General features: G+C 40.8%; 1 protein-coding gene across 8 annotated transcripts in view; it reads right to left on the reverse strand.

Moving 5' to 3' along the window:
* Positions 1-19,989, reverse strand: part of STAU1 (staufen double-stranded RNA binding protein 1) — an 89,975-nt gene that overhangs the window by 6,762 nt on the left and 63,224 nt on the right. For 7 of the 8 annotated variants that reach the window (XM_082858100.1, XM_082858095.1, XM_082858101.1 and 4 more), the window contains 3 exons: positions 16,913-17,011; positions 2,768-2,998; positions 1,650-1,793 (listed from right to left, as the gene is read on the reverse strand). In XM_082858100.1, coding sequence (XP_082714226.1) covers positions 1,650-1,793; positions 2,768-2,998; positions 16,913-17,011 — 474 coding nt within the window. The remainder of the gene's footprint in view (positions 1-1,649; positions 1,794-2,767; positions 2,999-16,912; positions 17,012-19,989) is intronic. The other variant, XM_082858094.1, reaches the window with a different exon arrangement.

The raw sequence follows: 19,989 nt of genomic DNA on the forward strand, positions 1-19,989 counted from the left end.
ACTCCAGTTTACAATTGTCTATGCTTTTGAGATTCTTTACACTTGTATGTGTATGGTGTCAATATGCAGCTACACATCTCTTTCCAACTCAGACAGAAAATGGCCACAGTGAGAGTACTTACACCACAGAAATCTGCAACTACTACTTATCAAGGATTAAGTTATACTGTTGATTGTCTATTCTTAAGTGATGGAGAAAAGGTTAATAACGCAGATTAATCTTCAAATTGTTGTCAAGTCTGCAGCCATGATGTAACTAATACAAAAAACTGAAACTTCCAGTCTTGGAAAAGTATTATCTGATTCAGCAAAGAAGCCATTCATATTGTTTAAATGAGTGAAGTTCTGACATGTCTTTGTTGTTGATGTAAATAAAAATATCAACCAGTCCTCATGCTCGTACCACAGTCATTCAACAATGACAGACGCAAACCTCCTTGCTGAACCTGAGGGGAATAAAGAATTCACACGAGTCTCATTCTGTAACGCTGCTATTGGTGACTGTCACACAGATGTATGAAATTTACAAGAGTATTACATATTTTTTGTAAATTGTATGCTACACTTCCTTCCTATCAGTAAAATTTATAATATACACATATGTACATATAATACGTGTGCATATACGCGTATAGTCTCCACACACACTGCCTTTCCCTAAGAGTTGGCTGTTACACATACTCCAGCACACATCACTGCTTACCATCCCCTTCCAAGCTGGTCTTGACCGCAGACCAAAACCAGAAGCCCCGTCACGAAAGAGTCAAGGAAACCCTCCCTGGCCTGTGAAGAGGGGCCTGAGGTTGAATCCCAACCGGGCATCTACCAGCCGTTTGATCCTAGGCAAATTACTGAGCCTCTCAACAAACTGGAATTTTCTCTTGTACATGGAAGGGTCATTACTCTTCCTGCCCTCTGACTGCAGAGGTGAAACACACCAGGCTAACTGATGGTGCTTTATAAGCTGTAAACTGGGCTTCCCTGGTGGCGCAGTGGTTGAGAGTCTGCCTGCCAATGCAGGGGACACGGGTTTGTGCCCCGGTCCGAGAAGATCCCACATGCCGCGGAGCTGCTGGGCCCGTGAGCCATGGCCGCTGAGCCTGCGCGTCCGGAGCCTGTGCTCCACAATGGGAGAGACCACAACAGTGAGAGACCCGCATACCGCAAAAAAAAAAAAACAAAAAAAACATTCAGCTGCCCGTGTGAATAACTGTTTAATAAGCTGAGTGCATGGAGAAACGCTCTGTACAAATCTGAGGCGTGAACCCAATCCCCGAACTCCAGGCTCTACAGAAGGATCAGGAGAAGCAGACCCTTTCTATAATTCATAAAGCTTCTGAGAAGAACAACAGTAACTTTCAAGAAGTAACAAAGAAAAAAGTTACCCACGATTCCCCCACTCCTCTAAACAGGCGCAGTGAGTCCAGGCTCCTACCTGTTGATACAGCAGCATGTGTGCTGTGCAGACAAGCACGTTTTAAAGGCATCAGATTAGTGCAGGCAACATGGTCTAATAACAGTGACATCTGGCGGCAGGGAGTGCCCAGTGGACCTGGCCTCCTGGGGAGAGGTGTCCGGCCCCTGGACTACCTCAGGCCCTGAGACAGGAGGCGGTCAGAGAAGGGCCGCCCACAAGCCGGCTGACCCACCTGCATCACAAACTCCCTGCGGCGTGGGAGGCCTCGCTCAGTGAGGAGGAGGTACTCTGGCTCCTTCTCCTTTTTTGCCTGCTGGATCTGGGCCAGTCTGCTAATCGGGTTCATCCCCTGGCCGTACTCCGGGCTGCTTTGTAGCTGAGGAACAATGAATGTAGAAACCATGTGCCATGTTAGTCACAGTAAGGACCTTGCCAATTCAGAGACAAGGACATGACAGTTGATTACTTCTATGTTGTTCTAACAGCTCAGAATTAATCAGATCTTTTTTAAACCTTTTTTTACTTGAAAGATGCCTAATGATTTTCTATGATCGCTCTGAGGTGATTTTAAGGTCTTCTTAGCAAACCAACATCACCATTCACTACGAGTAGGCAAGCATCATTGTAACGTCTGCTTTTGAACAATAAATGTCAACATATGACAGTAAATGAAGAGGTAGAAAAAACATAACAAATTCTTTCTAAAACTTTCCAAAAGTCTACATTATAAGGATGGGTTCCCAGCTTTCTTAACAATGACTCAAAATCCAGAAACCATATGCTAACTTGTGTGTGAGAAAAACTTGGATTTTGATACAACATGAAACGATACTGACAATCAGAACGGATCCTGGTGTTCATAACTGTCCCCGAATGGACCCCTGTCCCTTCTTTGGGTGGGTGAGACAGAGTATAATTTTTGATAGGTTCTTTAACATGACTCAAAAATAAGAAGAAGGTGTATACGTCTGACGCCTACGCCTGCCCCAGACATCTCCCCGCCCAGGAGTACCCGCGCGTTCAGAACCGCGCAGTGGGCAATGAGACGGAGGCAGCACAATTTAACTGTTCTCCCCGCAGACTGGCAGCGCGGCTGCCAACACACAGCTTCTCACTGTGACCGCACCCAGACGGGCGTGGCCGCCTGCGGAGGCCTCCACTGAAGCCAGCACAGTGTCCCTGTCGTTGCCTAACCTGGGACTCCCGTGGGAGCAACCCAAGGTGGCCCCTGTAAAGGCTCTCCAAGGCCGGGCCTGTGCCTGCCAGCTCCCGACCTCCTTCACCAGCCTTCTAACCCCCCAGCTGCCTTTGGGCAATGAAAACGCCCTCTTCATTCAGAAAAGTCCTTACCCTGACTATGCATTTTGTTTTCTTTTTGATTCTGGGCTTCACTCGCTCAACTGTAGGCAGGGGCGGCAACTTCTTCAGCTCCTCAAGAACAGCTATAGCAGCATTTTTCTTTGAAATCTTCTTGCTCTTCCCTTCACCTTCCCCCACAAACTCCCCAACCGACACCCTGGTCACAAAGCTCTTCATGTGGGGTGGGCCACTCTCCCGGGCAACCTGTTTTAGAGGGAAAGACTGAGTGAAAGCGTGACAGGCACTCATTACCAGCTGCACGGCGCACTGGTTAGCACACTACTTCACACGAAACACAGGAAAAGGGGAATTGAGGACAAGACCCATTAAATGAAGGGAGTGTAAACACTGATAATCCTGAATGCTTTCTCTTCCCATTTCCTTTTCTTCCCCCAAACTTGTTAATGTTCTCAGGTCTGATGAGTCCAAAACAGACATGGAATAGGGAAACATTTTCTACTCCCGCCCACCCAGGGTCACAGACTGTCCTGAATGTAGTGAGCTCCCCTGAAAACGGCAGAAAGGAAACTGGCCCAGCAAAGCCCAGAAATAAATGCAGCACACAGAGGTCAAGTTTAATATTTGCTCTGAGCTGCCAGCCAAGATTGAGCTTATTAAATACTGGCTGCTCTACAGCTGTAAAAAGGAATAAGAAAATCTCCAAGCACATAAAGTGATCCCCAGTACACAGTAAATGAAAAAAGCAAACTGCAAAAGAGTGTACAAAGGGTGGGGGGGGTGTTAAATCTATGTATACATATACACACACATATAAATAGACACACAAGTGTGTGTGTTTATATGCTTATTTTTGCAAAAAGAAACTCAGGAAGGATAAAGCAGAAACCAATGGAATCAGTTTCCTACAGCAGGTGGGAGGGATTGGGGTAGAAAGGGGACGAGATGACACTTCTGAATATATCTTTTTGTGTAGCTTTGACTCTTGGAACCATTTAGTATAACACATATTAAATATATAAGAATAAGTCAACAGAGATGGGGGAAAATACTAAAATATGAACATGAAACCTAACTGTAATTAAAGTGATTACATAATCACACAGAAGGAAAATAAAAATCAAATCCAACCTACATGAGCCAAGATACCCTTGAAAAGAACAACTGAGTTAGCAGACTTACACTGCCAGATTTCAAGACTTTCTGTGAAGTTACAGCATCTACAACATCATGGTATTGTTTAAGGATAAACCAAAAGATCAATAAAACAGAAAAGAATGTAGAAACAGACCTGCACATAGACGGTCTTGATTTCTGGCAAACACACCACAGCAAATCCAAAGTCTTTTTTTTATAATGACATTGGAGCAACTAGATATCCACATGGGGAAAAAACTGAACCAAGATCCTAAACTCAACCAAAAATAAAAATTAACTGAAGCTAGAACACAGACCCAAACATGAAAGCTAAAACTATAAAGCTTTCAGCAGAAAACACAGGAGAAAACTTCATGAACATGAGGTTGGCAAAGAATTCTTGAACACAAAAAACACAAATTAGAAGTCCTCAAAATTAAAAACTGCTCATCAAAAGACAACATTTAAAAATTAAAAAAGGGAACTCATAGAATGGGAGACAATATTTGCAATATATGTACCAAACAAAGGAATTATATCCAGAACATTTAAAGAATTCCTACAAGTCAATAATAAAAAGACAAATATTCAATTAAAAAAATACTTCAACAGGTACTTTTGGCAAGGATGTGGAACAAGTGGTGGGAGTGTAAATTGGTACAATCACTTTGGGAAATAGTTTTGAGAATTTTTATAAACACCTACCCTTTGACTTAGCAATTCTGAGTGCACATGCACCCAAGAAGACTTATCAACCTTATTTATAATGGTTCCCAACTATCCGATATCTATCAATAGGACAATGGATAAATTAAGAGTTTTATATTCATACACTGGAATACCACTCAGCATTAAACTACTGATACACATGGATAAGACTTAAAAGCATTATGTTAAGGATAAGAAACTCAACCCAACAATCCATATTATATCTTTCTTTATTTAACATCTTTATTGGAGTATAATTGCTTTACAATGTTGTGTTAGTTTCTGCTGTATAACAAAGTGAATCGGCTATACGTATACATATATCCCCATATCCCCTCCCTCTTGCATCTCCCTCCCACCCTCCCTATACCACCCCTCTAGGTGGTCACAAAGCACCGAGCTGATCTCCCTGTGCTCTGCAGCTGCTTCCCACTAGCTATCTATTTTACATTTGGTAGTGTATATATGTCAATGCTACTCTCTCACTTCATCCCAGCTTACCCTTCCCCCTCCCGGTGTCCTCAAGTCAATTCTCTACGTCTGCATCTTTATTCCTGTCCTGCCCCTAGGTTCATAAGAACCAGTTTTGTTTTGTTTTTTTTTAAGATTCCATACATATGTGTTAACATACTGTATTTGTTTTCTCTTTCTGACTTCCATATGACCCAGCAATCCCACTACTGGGCATATACCCTGAGAAAACCATAATTCAAAAAGAGACACATACCACAATGTTCACTGCAGCTCTATTTACAATAGCCAGGACATGGAAGCAACCTAAATGTCCATCAACAGATGAATGGGTAACGAAGATGTGGCACATATATACAATAGAATATTACTCAGCCATAAAAAGAAACGAAATTGAACTATATGTAGTTAGGTGGATGGACCTAGAGTCTGTCATACAGAGTGAAGTAAGTCACATTACATCTTTTTATTTATATGAAGTCTAAGAACACAGAAAACAATATCTATAGTGATTACAGAAAGCAGCTGCTTCTGGCTGGAAAGGAGCACAGGGACTTACGGAGGTTATGATAATGTTCTGTATCTTGATCTGGGTAGTGAATCATGGGTTTTTACACATGTTAAAATTTAATGGGCTGTGCACTTAAGATACATACATTACTGTGCAATAGACTGTTAGCATAGGGAAAAAAATAATCCAAGCAAGTTAGGAAAACAATGCTCTGAATATACACATTCAGTGTAAAGATAAAAAGAACTGCAAAGATAACTTAAACTTGGACTTCCCTGGTGGCGTAGTGGTTAAGAATCCGCCTGCCAAAGCAGGGGACACGGGTTTGAGCCCTGGTCCGGGAAGATCCCACATGCCGCAGAGCAACTAAGCCCGTGTGCCACAACTACTGAGCCTACATGCTGCAACTACTGAAGTCCACACGCCTGGAGCCCATGCTCCGCAACAAGCAAAGCCACTGCAATGAGAAGCCCTCACACCGCAATGAAGAGTAGCCCACTGCAAGCAGAGAAAGCCCGCGCAGCAATGAAGACCCAATGCAGCCAAAAATTTTTTTTCTTTTTTTTTTTTGTGGTACGCGGGCCTCTCACTGTTGTGGCCTCTCCCGTTGCGGAGCACAGGCTCCGGACGCGCAGGCTCAGCAGCCATGGCTCATGGGCCCAGCCGCTCCGCGGCATGTGGGATCTTCCCAGACCGGGGCACGAACCCGCATCCCCTGCATTGGCAGGCGGACTCTTAACCACTGCGCCACCAGGGACGCCTGCCAAAAATTTTTAAAAAAATTTTTTTAATTAAGAAAAAAAAGAAAATGTTCTTCAACTGGTAAATGCATGAATAAGTTGTGGTACATCCATACAATGGAACATTATTCAGAAATAAAAAGAAATGAACTATAGATACATATAACATAGGGACTCAAAATCTGCATTATGTTAAGTTAAAAAGCCACACAAAAGGCAATATACTCTTGCCAGTAGATTTGTAATCTTGCAATCTGGAAAGATCACAAACTTCCAAATGGACAACACCGAACACACTGTATCTGGTTGGCCATTTGTTAAAAGGTGAGAGGCCTGAGGGAAGGAACAGTACAAGGAACTTTGGCCTTTGTTATCATGATTTACAATTATGGAAAGGTCATGTCTGGGTTGTGTTTTCTAAGATGGCTTTATATTTTTATGTGCTCCCTCCAGGCTTCTCAAAATGTTATTACCCATCCCGTTAAATAAATAGATAAAGGGAAAGCCCAAAAGGGAAAAAAAATTTAAAAAGGCAATAAATTCTCTAATTCCATGTAAGTAATATTTTGAAAATAAGCAAAACTGTAGGGACAGACATCAGATCAATGGTTGCCCAAGGCTGAGGATGGAGGGAAGGGATTGACTGCAAGGGGACACAGGAGAAACTTTATGGGGTGAAAGATGTTCTTTATCTTAATTGAGGTGATAGTTATACAACCATACCATCAAAACACATCAAATTACATACTTAAATAGGATGAATTTTACTTTATGTAAATTATACCTCAAGGAATCGGACTGCACAGCCCCCCGCCCCCCCCCAAGAAAAGCTGATAGAGGCATATCAAAGGATACAGGAGCTAGTCTGAATGGCAAGTTGAACATCAAAATGATTAGCAACAATAATGGAGTAACACTTTGAATGCATCTATACTAATATAAATTAATATAATATAAGGCAGGAGGAGATTTACTTTGGACATGTAGAAAATCAATGTTTGACATCCACCACAGTAATAATTGGTGCTGGGAAGAATTATCAATGACTGCTAGAAACAATGGGGAACTCTGTAAGGGCATAGCCTTCAAGCATCTCCCCATAGGTTATGGATTAACTATAAAGGGAAAGGAAGTCTCCACAGAGTGGCACACATCTGGTGTAGGCAGTGAAACTAACATCACTAACACTCGGATAAAATGACATCATGTGCTGCTGAGAACCAACATTACTTCTGTAGTGTTCCCTGCCAAAAAACGCACAACCCGAAACTAATCCTGAGGAAACAATCTGACAAACCCAAACTGAGGGCCATTCTACAAAATAACTGACTTTTAAAAATACCAATATCATATATACAGATTGCCAACAAACACATGAAAGAATGCTCAACATCATTAATCATTAGAGAAATGCATATCAAAACTACAATGAGGTATCACTCACACCGGTCAGAATGGCCATCATCAAAAAATCTACAAACAATAAATGCTGGAGAGGGTGTGGAGAAAAGGGAACCCTCTTGCACTGTTGGTGGGAATGTGAATTGGTACAGCCACTATGGAGAACAGTACGGAGGTTCCTTAAAAAACTACAAATAGAACTACCATACGACCCAGCAATCCTACTACTGGACATATACCCTGAGAAAACCATAATTCAAAAAGAGTCATGTACCAAAATGTTCATTGAAGCTCTATTTACAATAGCCAGGACATGGAAGCAACCTAAGTGTCCATCCACAGATGAATGGATAAAGAAGATGTGGCACATATATACAATGAAATATTACTCAGCCATATAAAGAAACGAAATTGAGTTATTTGTAGTGAGGTGGATGGACCTAGACTTTGTCATACAGAGTGAAGTAAGTCAGAAAGAGAAAAACAAATACCATATGCTAACACATATATATGGAATCTAAGGGGAAAAAAAAGGTCATGAAGAACCTAGGGGCAAGATGGGAATAAAGACACAGACCTACTAGAGAATGGACTTGAGGATACGGGGAGGGGGAAGGGTAAGCTGTGACAAAGCGAGAGAGTGGCATGGACATATATACATACATATATATATATATATACATACATACATATATACATACATATATATACTACCAAACTAGATTGCTAGTGGGAAGCAGCCGCATAGCACAGGGAGATCAGCTCGGTGCTTTGTGACCACCTAGAGGGGTGGGATAGGGAGGCTGGGAGGGAGGGAGATGCAAGAGGGAAGAGATATGGGAACATATGTATATGTATAACTGATTCACTTTGTTATAAAGCAGAAACTAACACACCATTGTAAAGCAATTATACTCCAATAAAGATGTTGGAAAAAAAAAAGAAACTAACATAACATTGTAAAGCAATTATACTCCATAAAGATGTTGAAAAAAAAAAAACAAACCAATATCATAAAAGACAAAAAAAAAACCAAAAAAACGCTGAGGAACTGTTACACATTAAAGGAGACTAAAGAGATGCATCAGCTAAACACAATGTGTGATCCTGTACCAGACTCAAGACCAGGAAAATACTTTCTCTAAAGGACATCATGGGGACAAGTGGCAATATGTGAATCTAGGATGTATATTAGGTAACAGTATTACAGCAATGCTAAATTTCCTGTATTGACAATCAGATTATAGTTATTTTAAGATAATGTCCTTGTTCTTAAGAGACACATACTGAAATATTAGGAGTCAAAGGGCATGATGTCTGCCACTTGCTCTCAAATGAGTCAGCAGAATGAAAAATAGAAAAATATGTACATTTACAGAGAAGAAAAAAGCAAATGTGCTAAAATGTTAACCACTGGTGAATCGATGTGAAGGATACATTCACTGTCCTACGCTTGCAACTTTTCCATTGGTTTGAAATGTTTCAAAATAAAAAGTTGGAAGGATGGCTAGGAAATCTGTGTGAGCCTAAGAACTGGCTGTGCTGTGCTCAAAGGTGAGAAAGGGAGGCATCTCAGAGAGCGGTCTCACTGCCCTACAAAGGAAGAGGTTTGTTGGGAAGAGCCCCGCTCGCAGAGGCGCTTGCAGACTGATCTTAGAGAGCCCCCCAGGGGGCTTCCCTGGTGGCGCAGTGGTTGAGAGTCCGCCTGCCGATGCAGGGGACATGGGTTCGTGCCCCGGTCCAGGAGGATCCCACATGCCGCGGAGCAGCTGGGCCCGTGAGCCATGGCCGCTGAGCCTGCGCGTCCGGAGCCTGTGCTCCGCAACGGGAAAGGCCACAACACTGAGAGGCCCGCGTACCGCAAAAAAAAAAAAGAGAGCCTCCGGGATGCCCTCCCACACTGACAGCCTATATTCCAAATGCTCCCTCCTTGAACAGTGCTCTCCGCATCCTCAGATGAGACTCGAAAAGTAAGGGTAGCCACGCTGATGGCTCACTTCAGATTCACAGTCCATCCTGGTCCCTCAGCAACCATTTTCACTGTCTGCTCACATCATAATCCCACCAATCTACATCTGCAATTTAACGTAGAATGTATTTAGTGGGATCAAGTCACAATTGCCTCCCAGTGACTATATCAACCAGCTCCGTAACATTTTCTAACTAAAACTATGTATTTTATCAAAAATCTAGCTGTATACATTTTTCTGAAAAGCTATATGAATGGCTCCTGTATTCTCTATTGCACACTTAACTCAGCTTCCAACATGACGTATCTTACTATCTGTCAAAATAAAAAAAAAAACAGAAAACTATTCTATTCATTTATTCAATAAATATTTCCTAAGCATCCAATATAGGACAGGGGATCTTCCAGGTGCCAGAGACAGAACTGTGGGGAAAAAATAAAAGCTTTGCTCAACCTAATAATGGAAGCTAATATGAACTTTTGATATGTGAGAGCTATTTAATATAAGCACTCATATTAACAAACTCAATGACACTACCTACACACAAACTGTCACGTTTTAAATTATTACTTCAAGAGATATTCACCACCACAGGGCACTCCCACAATTTCTTTTGTGACTACCTGACAATACCCTGCTAAGTGTTACATATTCCTGAAGTATGAAAGCCAAATCTAAAACCTAAACAGAAGTATAGGTAGGACAGAAGCAATCTGGTCCCCAAATCCCAAAGAGCAAAAATATAAAATGGCAATCCCTCACTAAGGTCCAGAAAGCTCTGTGACTCTCAGGCAAAGCAGCAATTGGTGTGGGCAGGTGCCAAGCTTCACAAGGATCTAGGGCCCTGGCCCCAGCAGTCACCTCTGTAACCCCTAGGTGACCCGAGAAGCCAGGCATCTCCCGTTCCCACAGTCTTTGTACCCCTTCCTCCAATCTTTAAACATCCATTCTTGTGCCACACTAATCCCTCAGCAGGAGGGAAAGAAGCATTTCTTCCCTTTCCCGAAACAGGTTCCCAGGGAGACCGTGAGGCTTCTCCGGGTGAAGCTCCCACCTAGTTCCCACTCAACAACTAGCCCTATTATTCTGTGTGTCCCCTGTCTCACTGCCTCCCCAGCCACCATCTCCCACCCAGAACAGAGGCAGAAAGGCTGGAAGGGATGTAGGGCCAGGTAAGATGCCAGCCCGAGAGCCATCTGGTGCACTGCACTCTGGAAAGGGGACAATATAAACTGATCCTGCCTGCCAGGAAGGGGCAGGGATGGGTGTGGGGCGGGGGTGTGGGATGGCCCTGTGAGCCAAGTGCCACTCTCTACCCCCACCTGTGCCTCATGGCAACAGATGAGTTTGGAGGTCAGAAATCACCATCACTCAGCTGATGGCATAAGGACTGAACTCAGGAGCCAGTTTAGGGCACTAGCACATAATAGAAGAAGGCATGTATTTCATGAGAGTCAGACATGAAATTTGGGGATCACCTAACTACAAAATTAAAGTATTTTACAGGACAATAAACTTCAGGTAGACTTTTTTTTTTTTTTTTGCGGTACGCGGGCCTCTCACTGTTGTGGCCTCTCACGTTGCGGAGCACAGGCTCTGGACGCGCAGGCTCAGCAGCCATGGCTCACGGGCCCAGCTGCGCCGCAGCATGTGGGACCTTCCCGGACCGGGGCACGAACCCGTGTCCCCTGCATCAGCAGGCGGACTCTGAACCACTGCGCCACCAGGGAAGCCCCAGGTAGACTTTTTAAAAAAGAAATAGGCCAAAAGAAGTTAATGAACCACTTAAAATTGTTTTAAGCAGATGTCCCACCTCAAATTACATTTCCCTGAAGTAACAAATACATTGAGTTTTAAAGCTCTTTGGAAGACTAAACCTATACTCTTTATAACTTTGAAAGACCAAATAGTTGATAAAGAAATCTATTAAAACACAACCTTGCATAACCAAGCACAGAAATCAAAAGAAAGAATTTGCAAAGAATTTTTGAAAATTATGGAAACTTTAAAAAAATTTCCCCCTTACCTGCCTAATCTATTTGGACTGTGTCTTTGAAAGAAACACATACTAAATGTACTTTATTTTCCATATTGAACTAACAATCATTAATTGTTGTTTTTAGGCCACAAAGTCTCCAACAACAAATGAGGTTATTAAATGGGTGAACTGGGAGGCACACACTGGGCAATGACAAAACTTATGTCTTTTTAACAATTACTCTGATATTTTTAGGGACCATTTAAGGAGATTCTTAATATTTGGAGGGTAGCAGATGCTTTTGAGAATCTCATGAAACCAACGGACCCTCCCGCCAGAAGAAAACACACGTGAACAACAAAAGGATCCCCTTCAGACCATTTTAGGAGGTTAATGGACCTACAGAGGCCAGCTGTGGACCGCCTAGAGATCCATGGCTGCCCTAGGAATAAATACTGCTTTGCTAAATAAATATAAAGTTTGAACCTTCGATGGAAAAAAAAAAGCTTTACAGACAAGCAAAAGCTAAGAGAATTCAGCACCACCAAACCAGCTCTACAAATGCCAAAGGAACTTCTCTAAGTGGGAAACACAAGAGAAGAGAAGGACCTACAAAAACAAACCCAAAACAATTAAGAAAATGGTCATAGGAACATACATATCGATAATTACCTTAAACGTGAATGGATTAAATGCTCCAACCGAAAGACACAGGCTTGCTGAATGGATACAAAAACCAGACCCATATATATGCTGTCTACAAGAGACCCACTTCAGACCTAGGGACACATACAGACTGAAAATGAGGGGATGGAAAAAGATATTCCATGCAAATGGAAATCAAAAGAAAGCTGGAGTAGCAATACTCATATCAGATAAAATAGACTTTAAAATAAAGAATGTTACAAGAGACAAGGAAGGACACTACATAATGATCAAGGGATCAATCCAAGAAGAAGATATAACGATTATAAATATATATGCACCCAACCTAGGAGCACCTCAATACATAAGGCAACTGCTAACATCTATAAAAGAGGAAATCAACAGTAACACAATAATAGTGGGGGACTTTTAACACCTCACTTACAGCAATGGACAGATCATCCAAAATGAAAAAAATAAGGAAACAGAAGGTTTAAATGACACAGTAGACCAGATGGATTTAATTTATATTTATAGGACATTCCATCCAAAAACAGATTACACTTTCTTCTCAAGTGCACATGGAACACTCTCCAGGATAGATCACATCTTGGGTCACAAATCAAGCCACAGTAAATTTAAGAAAATTGAAATCAAGCATATCAAGCATCTGTTCCGACCACAACGCTATGAGATTAGAAATGAATTACAGGGAAAAAAACGTAAAAAACACAAACACATGGAGGGTAAACAATACGTTACTAAATAACCAAGAGATCACTGAAGAAATCAAAGAGGAAATCAAAAAGTACCTAGAGACAAATGACAACAAAAACACGACAATCCAAAACCTATGGGATGCAGCAAAAGCAGTTCTAAGAAGGAAGTTTATAGCTCTACAAGCCTACCTCAAAAAACAAGAAAAATCTCAAATAAACAATCTAACCTTACACCTAAAGGAACCTGAGAAAGAAGAACAAACAAAATCCAAAGTTAGCAAAAGGAAAGAAATCATAAAGATCAGAGCAGAAATAAATGAAACAGAAACAAAGAAAACAATAGCAAAGATCAATAAAACTAAAAGCTGGTTCTTTGAGAAGATAAACAAAATTGATAAACCATTAGCCAGACTCATCAAGAAAAAGAGGGAGAGGACTCAAATCAATAAAATTAGAAAAAGGAGAAGTTACGACAGACACTGCAGAAATACAAAGCATCCTAAGAGACTACTACAAGCAACTCTATGCCAATAAAATGGACAACCTGGAAGAAATGGACAAATTCTTAGAAAGGTATAACCTTCCAAGACTGAACCAGGAAGAAATAGAAAATATGAACAGACCAATCACAAGTAATGAAACTGAAACTGTGATTAAAAATCTTCCAACAAACAAAAGTCCAGGACCGGGTGGCTTCACAGGTGAATTCTATCAAACATTTAGAGAAGAGCTAACACCCATCCTTCTCAAACTCTTCCAAAAAATTGGCAGAGGAAGGAACACTCCCAAACTGATTCTATGAGGCCACGATCACCCTGATACGAAAACCAGACACAGATACTACAAAAAAAGAAAATTACAGACCAATATCACTGAGGAATATAGATGCAAAAATCCTCAACAAAATACTTGCAAACAGAATCCAACAACACATTAAAAGGATCATACACCAGTGGGATTTATCCTAGGGATGCAAGGATTCTTCAATATATGCAGATCAATCCATGTGATACACCACATTAACAAACTGAAGAAGAAAAACCATACGATCATCTCAATAGATGCAGAAAAAGCTTTCGACAAAATTCAACACCCATTTATGATAAAAACTCTCGGGATTCCCTGGTGGCGCAGTGGTTGAGAGTCCGCCTGCTGATGCAGGGTACACCGGTTCGTGCCCTGGTCCGGGAAGATCCCATATGCCACGGAGCAGCTGGGCCGTGAGCCATGGCCACTGAGCCTGCACGTCTGGAGCCTGTGCTCCGCAATGGGAGAGGCCACAACAGTGAGAGGTCCACGTACCGCAAAAAAAAAAAAAAAAAAAAAAACTCTCCAGAAAGTGGGCATAGAGGGAACCTACCTCAACATAATAAAGGCCATATAGGACAAATCCACAGCAAACATCATTCTCAGTGGTGAAAAACTGAAAGCATTTCCTCTAAGATCAGGAACAAGACAAGGACATCCACTCTCACCACTATTATTCAACATAGTTTTGGAAGTCCTAGCCACGGCAACCAGAGAAGAAAAAGAAATAAAAGGAATACAAATTGGAAAAGAAGAAGTAAAACTGTCACTGTTTGCAGATGACATGATACTATACATAGAGAATCCTAAAGATGCCACCAGAAAACTACTAGAGCTAATCAATGAATTTGGTAAAGTTGCAGGATACAAAATTAATGCACAGAAATCTCTTCCATTCCTATACACTAATGATGAAAAATCTGAAAGGGAAATTAAGGAAACACTCCCACTTACCACTGCAAAAAAAAGATTAAAATACCTAGGAATAAACCTACCTAGGGAGACAAAAGACCTGTATGCAGAAAACTATAAGACACTGATGAAAGAAATTAAAGATGACACCAACAGATGGAGAGATATACCATGCTCTTGGATTGGAAGAATCAATATTGTGAAAATGACTATACTACCCAAAGCAATCTACAGATTCAATGTAATCCCTATCAAATTACCAATGGCATTTTTTTATGGAACTAGAACAAAAAATCTTAAAATCTGTATGGAGACACAAAACACCCCGAATAGCCAAAGCAGTCTTGAGGAAAAAAAACGGAGCTAGAGGAATCAGACTCCCTGACTTCAGACTATACTACAAAGCTACAGTAATCAAGACAATATGGTACTGGCACAAAAACAGAAACACAGATCAATGGAACAGGACAGAAAGCCCAGAGATAAACCCACGCACCTATGGTCAACTAATGTATGACAAAGGAGGCAAGGATATACAATGGAGAAAAGACAGTCTCTTCAATAAGTGATGCCGGGAAAACTGGACAACTACATGTAAAAGAATGAAATTAGAACACTCCCTAACACAATACACAAAAATAAACTCAAAATGGATTCAAGACCTAAATGTAAGACCGGACACTACAAAACTCTTAGAGGAAAACATAGGAAGAACACTCTTTGACATAAATCACAGCAAGGTCTTTTTTGATCCACCTCCTAGAGTAATGGAAATAAAAACAAAAATAAACAAATGGGACCTAATGAAACTTCAAAGCTTTTGCACAGCAAAGGAAATCATAAACAGGATGAAAAGACAACCCTCAGAATGGGAGAAAATATTTGCAAACAAATCAACGGACAAAGGATTAATCTCCAAAATATATAAACAGCTCATGCAGCTCAATATTAAAAAAACAAACCCAGTCCAAAAATGAGCAGAAGACCTAAATAGACATTTCTCCAAAGAAGACATACAGATGGCCAAGAAGCACATGAAAAGCTGCTCAACATCACTAATTATTAGAGAAATGCAAATCAAAACTACAATGAGGTATCACCTCACACCAGTTAGAATGGGCATCATCAGAAAATCTACAAACAACAAATGCTGTTGTTTTTGTTGGGGTGTGGAGAAAGGGAACCCTCTTGCACTGCTGATGGGAATGTAAATTGATACAGTCACTATGGAGAACAGTATGGAGGTTCCTCAAAAAACTAAAAATAGAATTACCATATGATCCAGCAATCCGACTACTGGGCATATACCCAGAGAAAACCATAATTCAAAAAGACACATGCACCCCAATGCCCACTGCAGCACTATTTACATGGAAGCACCTAAATGCCCATTGACAGACGAATAGATTAAGAAGATGTGGTACATATATACAATGGAATATTACTCTGCCATAAAAAGGAATGAAATTGGGTCATTTGTAGAGACGTGGATAGATCTAGAGACTGTCATACAGAGTGAAGTAAATCAGAAAGAGAAGAACAAATATCATATATTAATGCATGTATGTGGAACCTAGAAAAATGGTACAGATGAACCGGTTTGCAGGGCAGAAATTGAGACACAGATGTAGAGAACAAACGTATGGACACCAAGGGGGGAAAGCGGCAGGGGTGGGGGGGGGTGGGGTGGGATGAATTGGGAGACTGGGATTGACACCTATACACTGATGTGTATAAAATGCATAACTAATAAGAACCTGCTGTATAAAAAAATAAATAAAATTCAAAAAAAAACAAAAACTGGGGGCTTCCCTGGTGGCGCAACGGTTGAGAGTCCGCCTGCTGATGCACGGGACACGGGTTCGTACCCTGGTCCGGGAAGATCCCACATGCTGCAGAGATGCTAGGCCCGTGAGCCATGGCCGCTGAGCCTACGCGTCCGGAGCCTGTGCTCCGCAACGGGAGAGGCCACAACAGTGAGAGGCCCACGTACCATCAAAAAAAAAAAAAATTTGTATATTCTTCTGTTAATAAAACATGATTACTTAAAAATAAATAAAGTTTGAATCTTAAATTTGAAGATTCACATATATATGATTATCATTCCAATGTTATTTAAGAAAAATACAATTCCGATGATGAACACCAACAGTATAAAAGATGTGTAAAATAAGCTTACCTCAAAATTCACAGGCAAGTTCCGTTTAAGTGCAATCTCAAACACTTGACTTATTTCAGATTTATTGAGATTTTCTTCTTCTGATTCTCTTCCGTTCACCTAAAGGAAGAATAATTGGTTAGTAGTGAACTCTTGTTAAAGCGGTCAAGATCCCAGCTGTGATGATAAATCTTAAAAGCACTGAAACTAGGCTTTATGGATGCAGCAGTAACCCCGTGAACAGAGCCACATGTGTTCCATGTGTCACTGAAATTAAAAGGTTAAAAAAAAGTGTCCTATCAAACTCTGGCTAGTTTCTACCTCATAAATCCAACATAAACAGTCCACACATAACAGGCCTTTGGGTACGGATCAGTCTAATCGCGTTGTAGTGAGCCACGGCCGCTCAGGAAGAGGGACTCCCGAAGCCTCCTCAAGGACTGGCAAGCCACATTCTGGAAAAAGTCCAAGTACAGTCTATGTGGGGCATGGCAAGGACAAATGTAAGTCTCTCCACCTAGGTATGTGGGTTTCTTATTTGGACAAAAAAATCCCTGGAAACCACTTTTTTAAAAAAGTTGCAGTGGAACAATTACAAAACCGCCACGGGTCTCATACTTCACTGCTGCTGGCAAAAATGCAAGGTGCAGACTAATAAAGAACCTTGAACAAAAGCTGACTCCAGCTTTGTAACAAGGTTCATTTACAGTCCTCCACAGGCTGGGACTACAGAGGGGCAGAGATCTTCTCTGTGCACACGGACCACATGGAATCTATACTGTGTGGCAGTGATAATACAAGAAATGAGATAAGCTCAGTAATAGCAAAGTGACCCCAAAACATGGCAAGACAGCTGTGTTTTTCTTATTACTGGGATTCTTCTGTCAAAGAATTTGTAAAATCCTATTTCCAAGATAAGAACTATATGACAGGAACCCAAGGCTGAAATCACTGAATAGGCAGATGTAGCACCATCCAGGATTTGATTTGTTGTGCATTTCCTTAGGTTTATCAGGTAGATCCTAACCCTAACACAGGATCCATATTTCAAGCTATAATTAAAAGAAAGAAAACTCTAAATTAAAAAAATTAATATAATTAAGGATATAATCCTGTATAAGTAAATTTAACCAGACACTGTAATTCTTTCTCTCCTTCCATGATGATAATGTTTTCTTTCCAATCTGGTTTCACTTCACTCACTACCTGGTCAAAACTGTTTGCATAGCAACTTCTGGTGATTAATTATTAAGCCAAACACACTTTTATGCTTGTTGTTTAAATCATAAGGAGAAAGAGGGCCTGCCTTTTTATGAGTGAATCCTTAAAGCCAGAAATGTTCAAGCAAGGTATCTTAGAAGGCTAGAGTTCCAAAGAGGTTTGGTTTGAAATTTATTTTTTAAATAGGTTTAAACAAGAACAAAAAAAATACTGTATTTTAAAAAGTAAGCATGTTCAACAATAGTGCTGAGAAAACCAGATACCACACACACAAAAATGAAGTTGGACTCTTACCTCATACCACATACACAAATTAACTCAAAATGGATCAAAGACCTAAGCATAAGGGCTGAGAGTATAAAGCTTTTAGAAGAAAATACAGGGGAAAAGCTTCATGACACTGGATTTGGCAATGATTTCTTGGATATGACACCAAAAGCATAGGCAACAAAAGAAAACCAACAGGACTTCCCCGGTGGCACAGTGGTTAAGAATCCGCCTGTCAATGCAGGGGACACGGGTTCGAGCCCTGGTCTGGGAAGAGCCCACATGCCGCAGAGCAACTAAGCCCATGTGCCACAACTACTGAGCCTGCGCTCTAGAGCCCACATGCCTAGAGCCCATGCTCCGCGACAAGAGAAGCCACCGCAATGAGAAGCCCGTGCACCGCAATGAAGAGCAGCAGCCCCCGCTCGCCGCAACTAGAGAAAGCTCGCACGCAGCAACGAAGACCAAACACAACCAACAAATTAATTAATTTTTAAAAAAAGAAAATCAACAGATGAATTGGGACTCAAAATTTAAAACTTTTGTACAAAAAGAAACCAAAAAAAACTTCAGTACATTGAAGGACACAATTAAGAGAGCAAAGACAACCCACGGAATGGAAGAAAATATTCGCAAATCATGTATCTGATAAAGAATTAATGTCCAGAATATATAAATAACTACAACAACAAACAACGCAATTCAAAAATGGAGAAAGAATTTGAATAGACATTTCTCCAGAGAAGATATACAAATGCTCAACATCACTAATCATAGAGAAATGCAAATCAAAACTACAATGGGATACCACTTCACACCCATAAGGACAGCCACAGACAATAGCAAGTGTTGTCAAGAATGTGCAGAAATTGGAATCTTTGTACACTGCTGGTGGGAATGTAAAATGGTACAATCTCTGTAGAGAACGGTATGGTGGTTCCTCAAAAAGTTAAACTTAGAATTACAATATGATCCAGCAACTTCACTGCTAAATATATACTCAGTAGGGACAGATACTTGTACATCAGTGTTCATAACAGCATTATTCACAGTAGCCAAAAGATGATAACCAACCAAACATCCATCAACAGATGAATGGATAAAATGTGGAATACTGATACAATGGAATATTACTCAGTCTTAATAAGGAATGGAATTGTGAAACAAGCTACAACATGGATGAACCTCGAAAACATTACGATAAATGAAATAAGCCAGACACAAAAGACAAATATTCACTTATATAAGGTATCCAGAACAGGCAAGTGCGGAGACAGAAGCAGGACAGAGGTTTACAGGGGATGAGGACGGGGGGAAGGTGGAGTTTTGTTTAATGTGTACAAGAGTTTCCGTGTGAGCTGATGAAAACGTTTTGAAAATGGACAGTGGTGATAGTTACATAACATTGAGAATATATTTTATGTCATAGGACTATACACTTAAAAAATGGTTAAAATGGCGTCCTTTATATTATCTATATATTTGACCTTAATTTTCTGAAAAGCAACAAAGAAAACTATGTGTTTCATACCAAACAGTAACACACTAGAGACCATCAACACATTAACTTGTGCTAACAGGCTAACTCATTTTTGTACACAAACAAGTTT

This window comes from Leucopleurus acutus (assembly GCF_964270905.1).
Source record: "Leucopleurus acutus genome assembly, chromosome: 16".
NCBI classification, from domain to species: domain Eukaryota; kingdom Metazoa; phylum Chordata; class Mammalia; order Artiodactyla; family Delphinidae; genus Leucopleurus; species Leucopleurus acutus.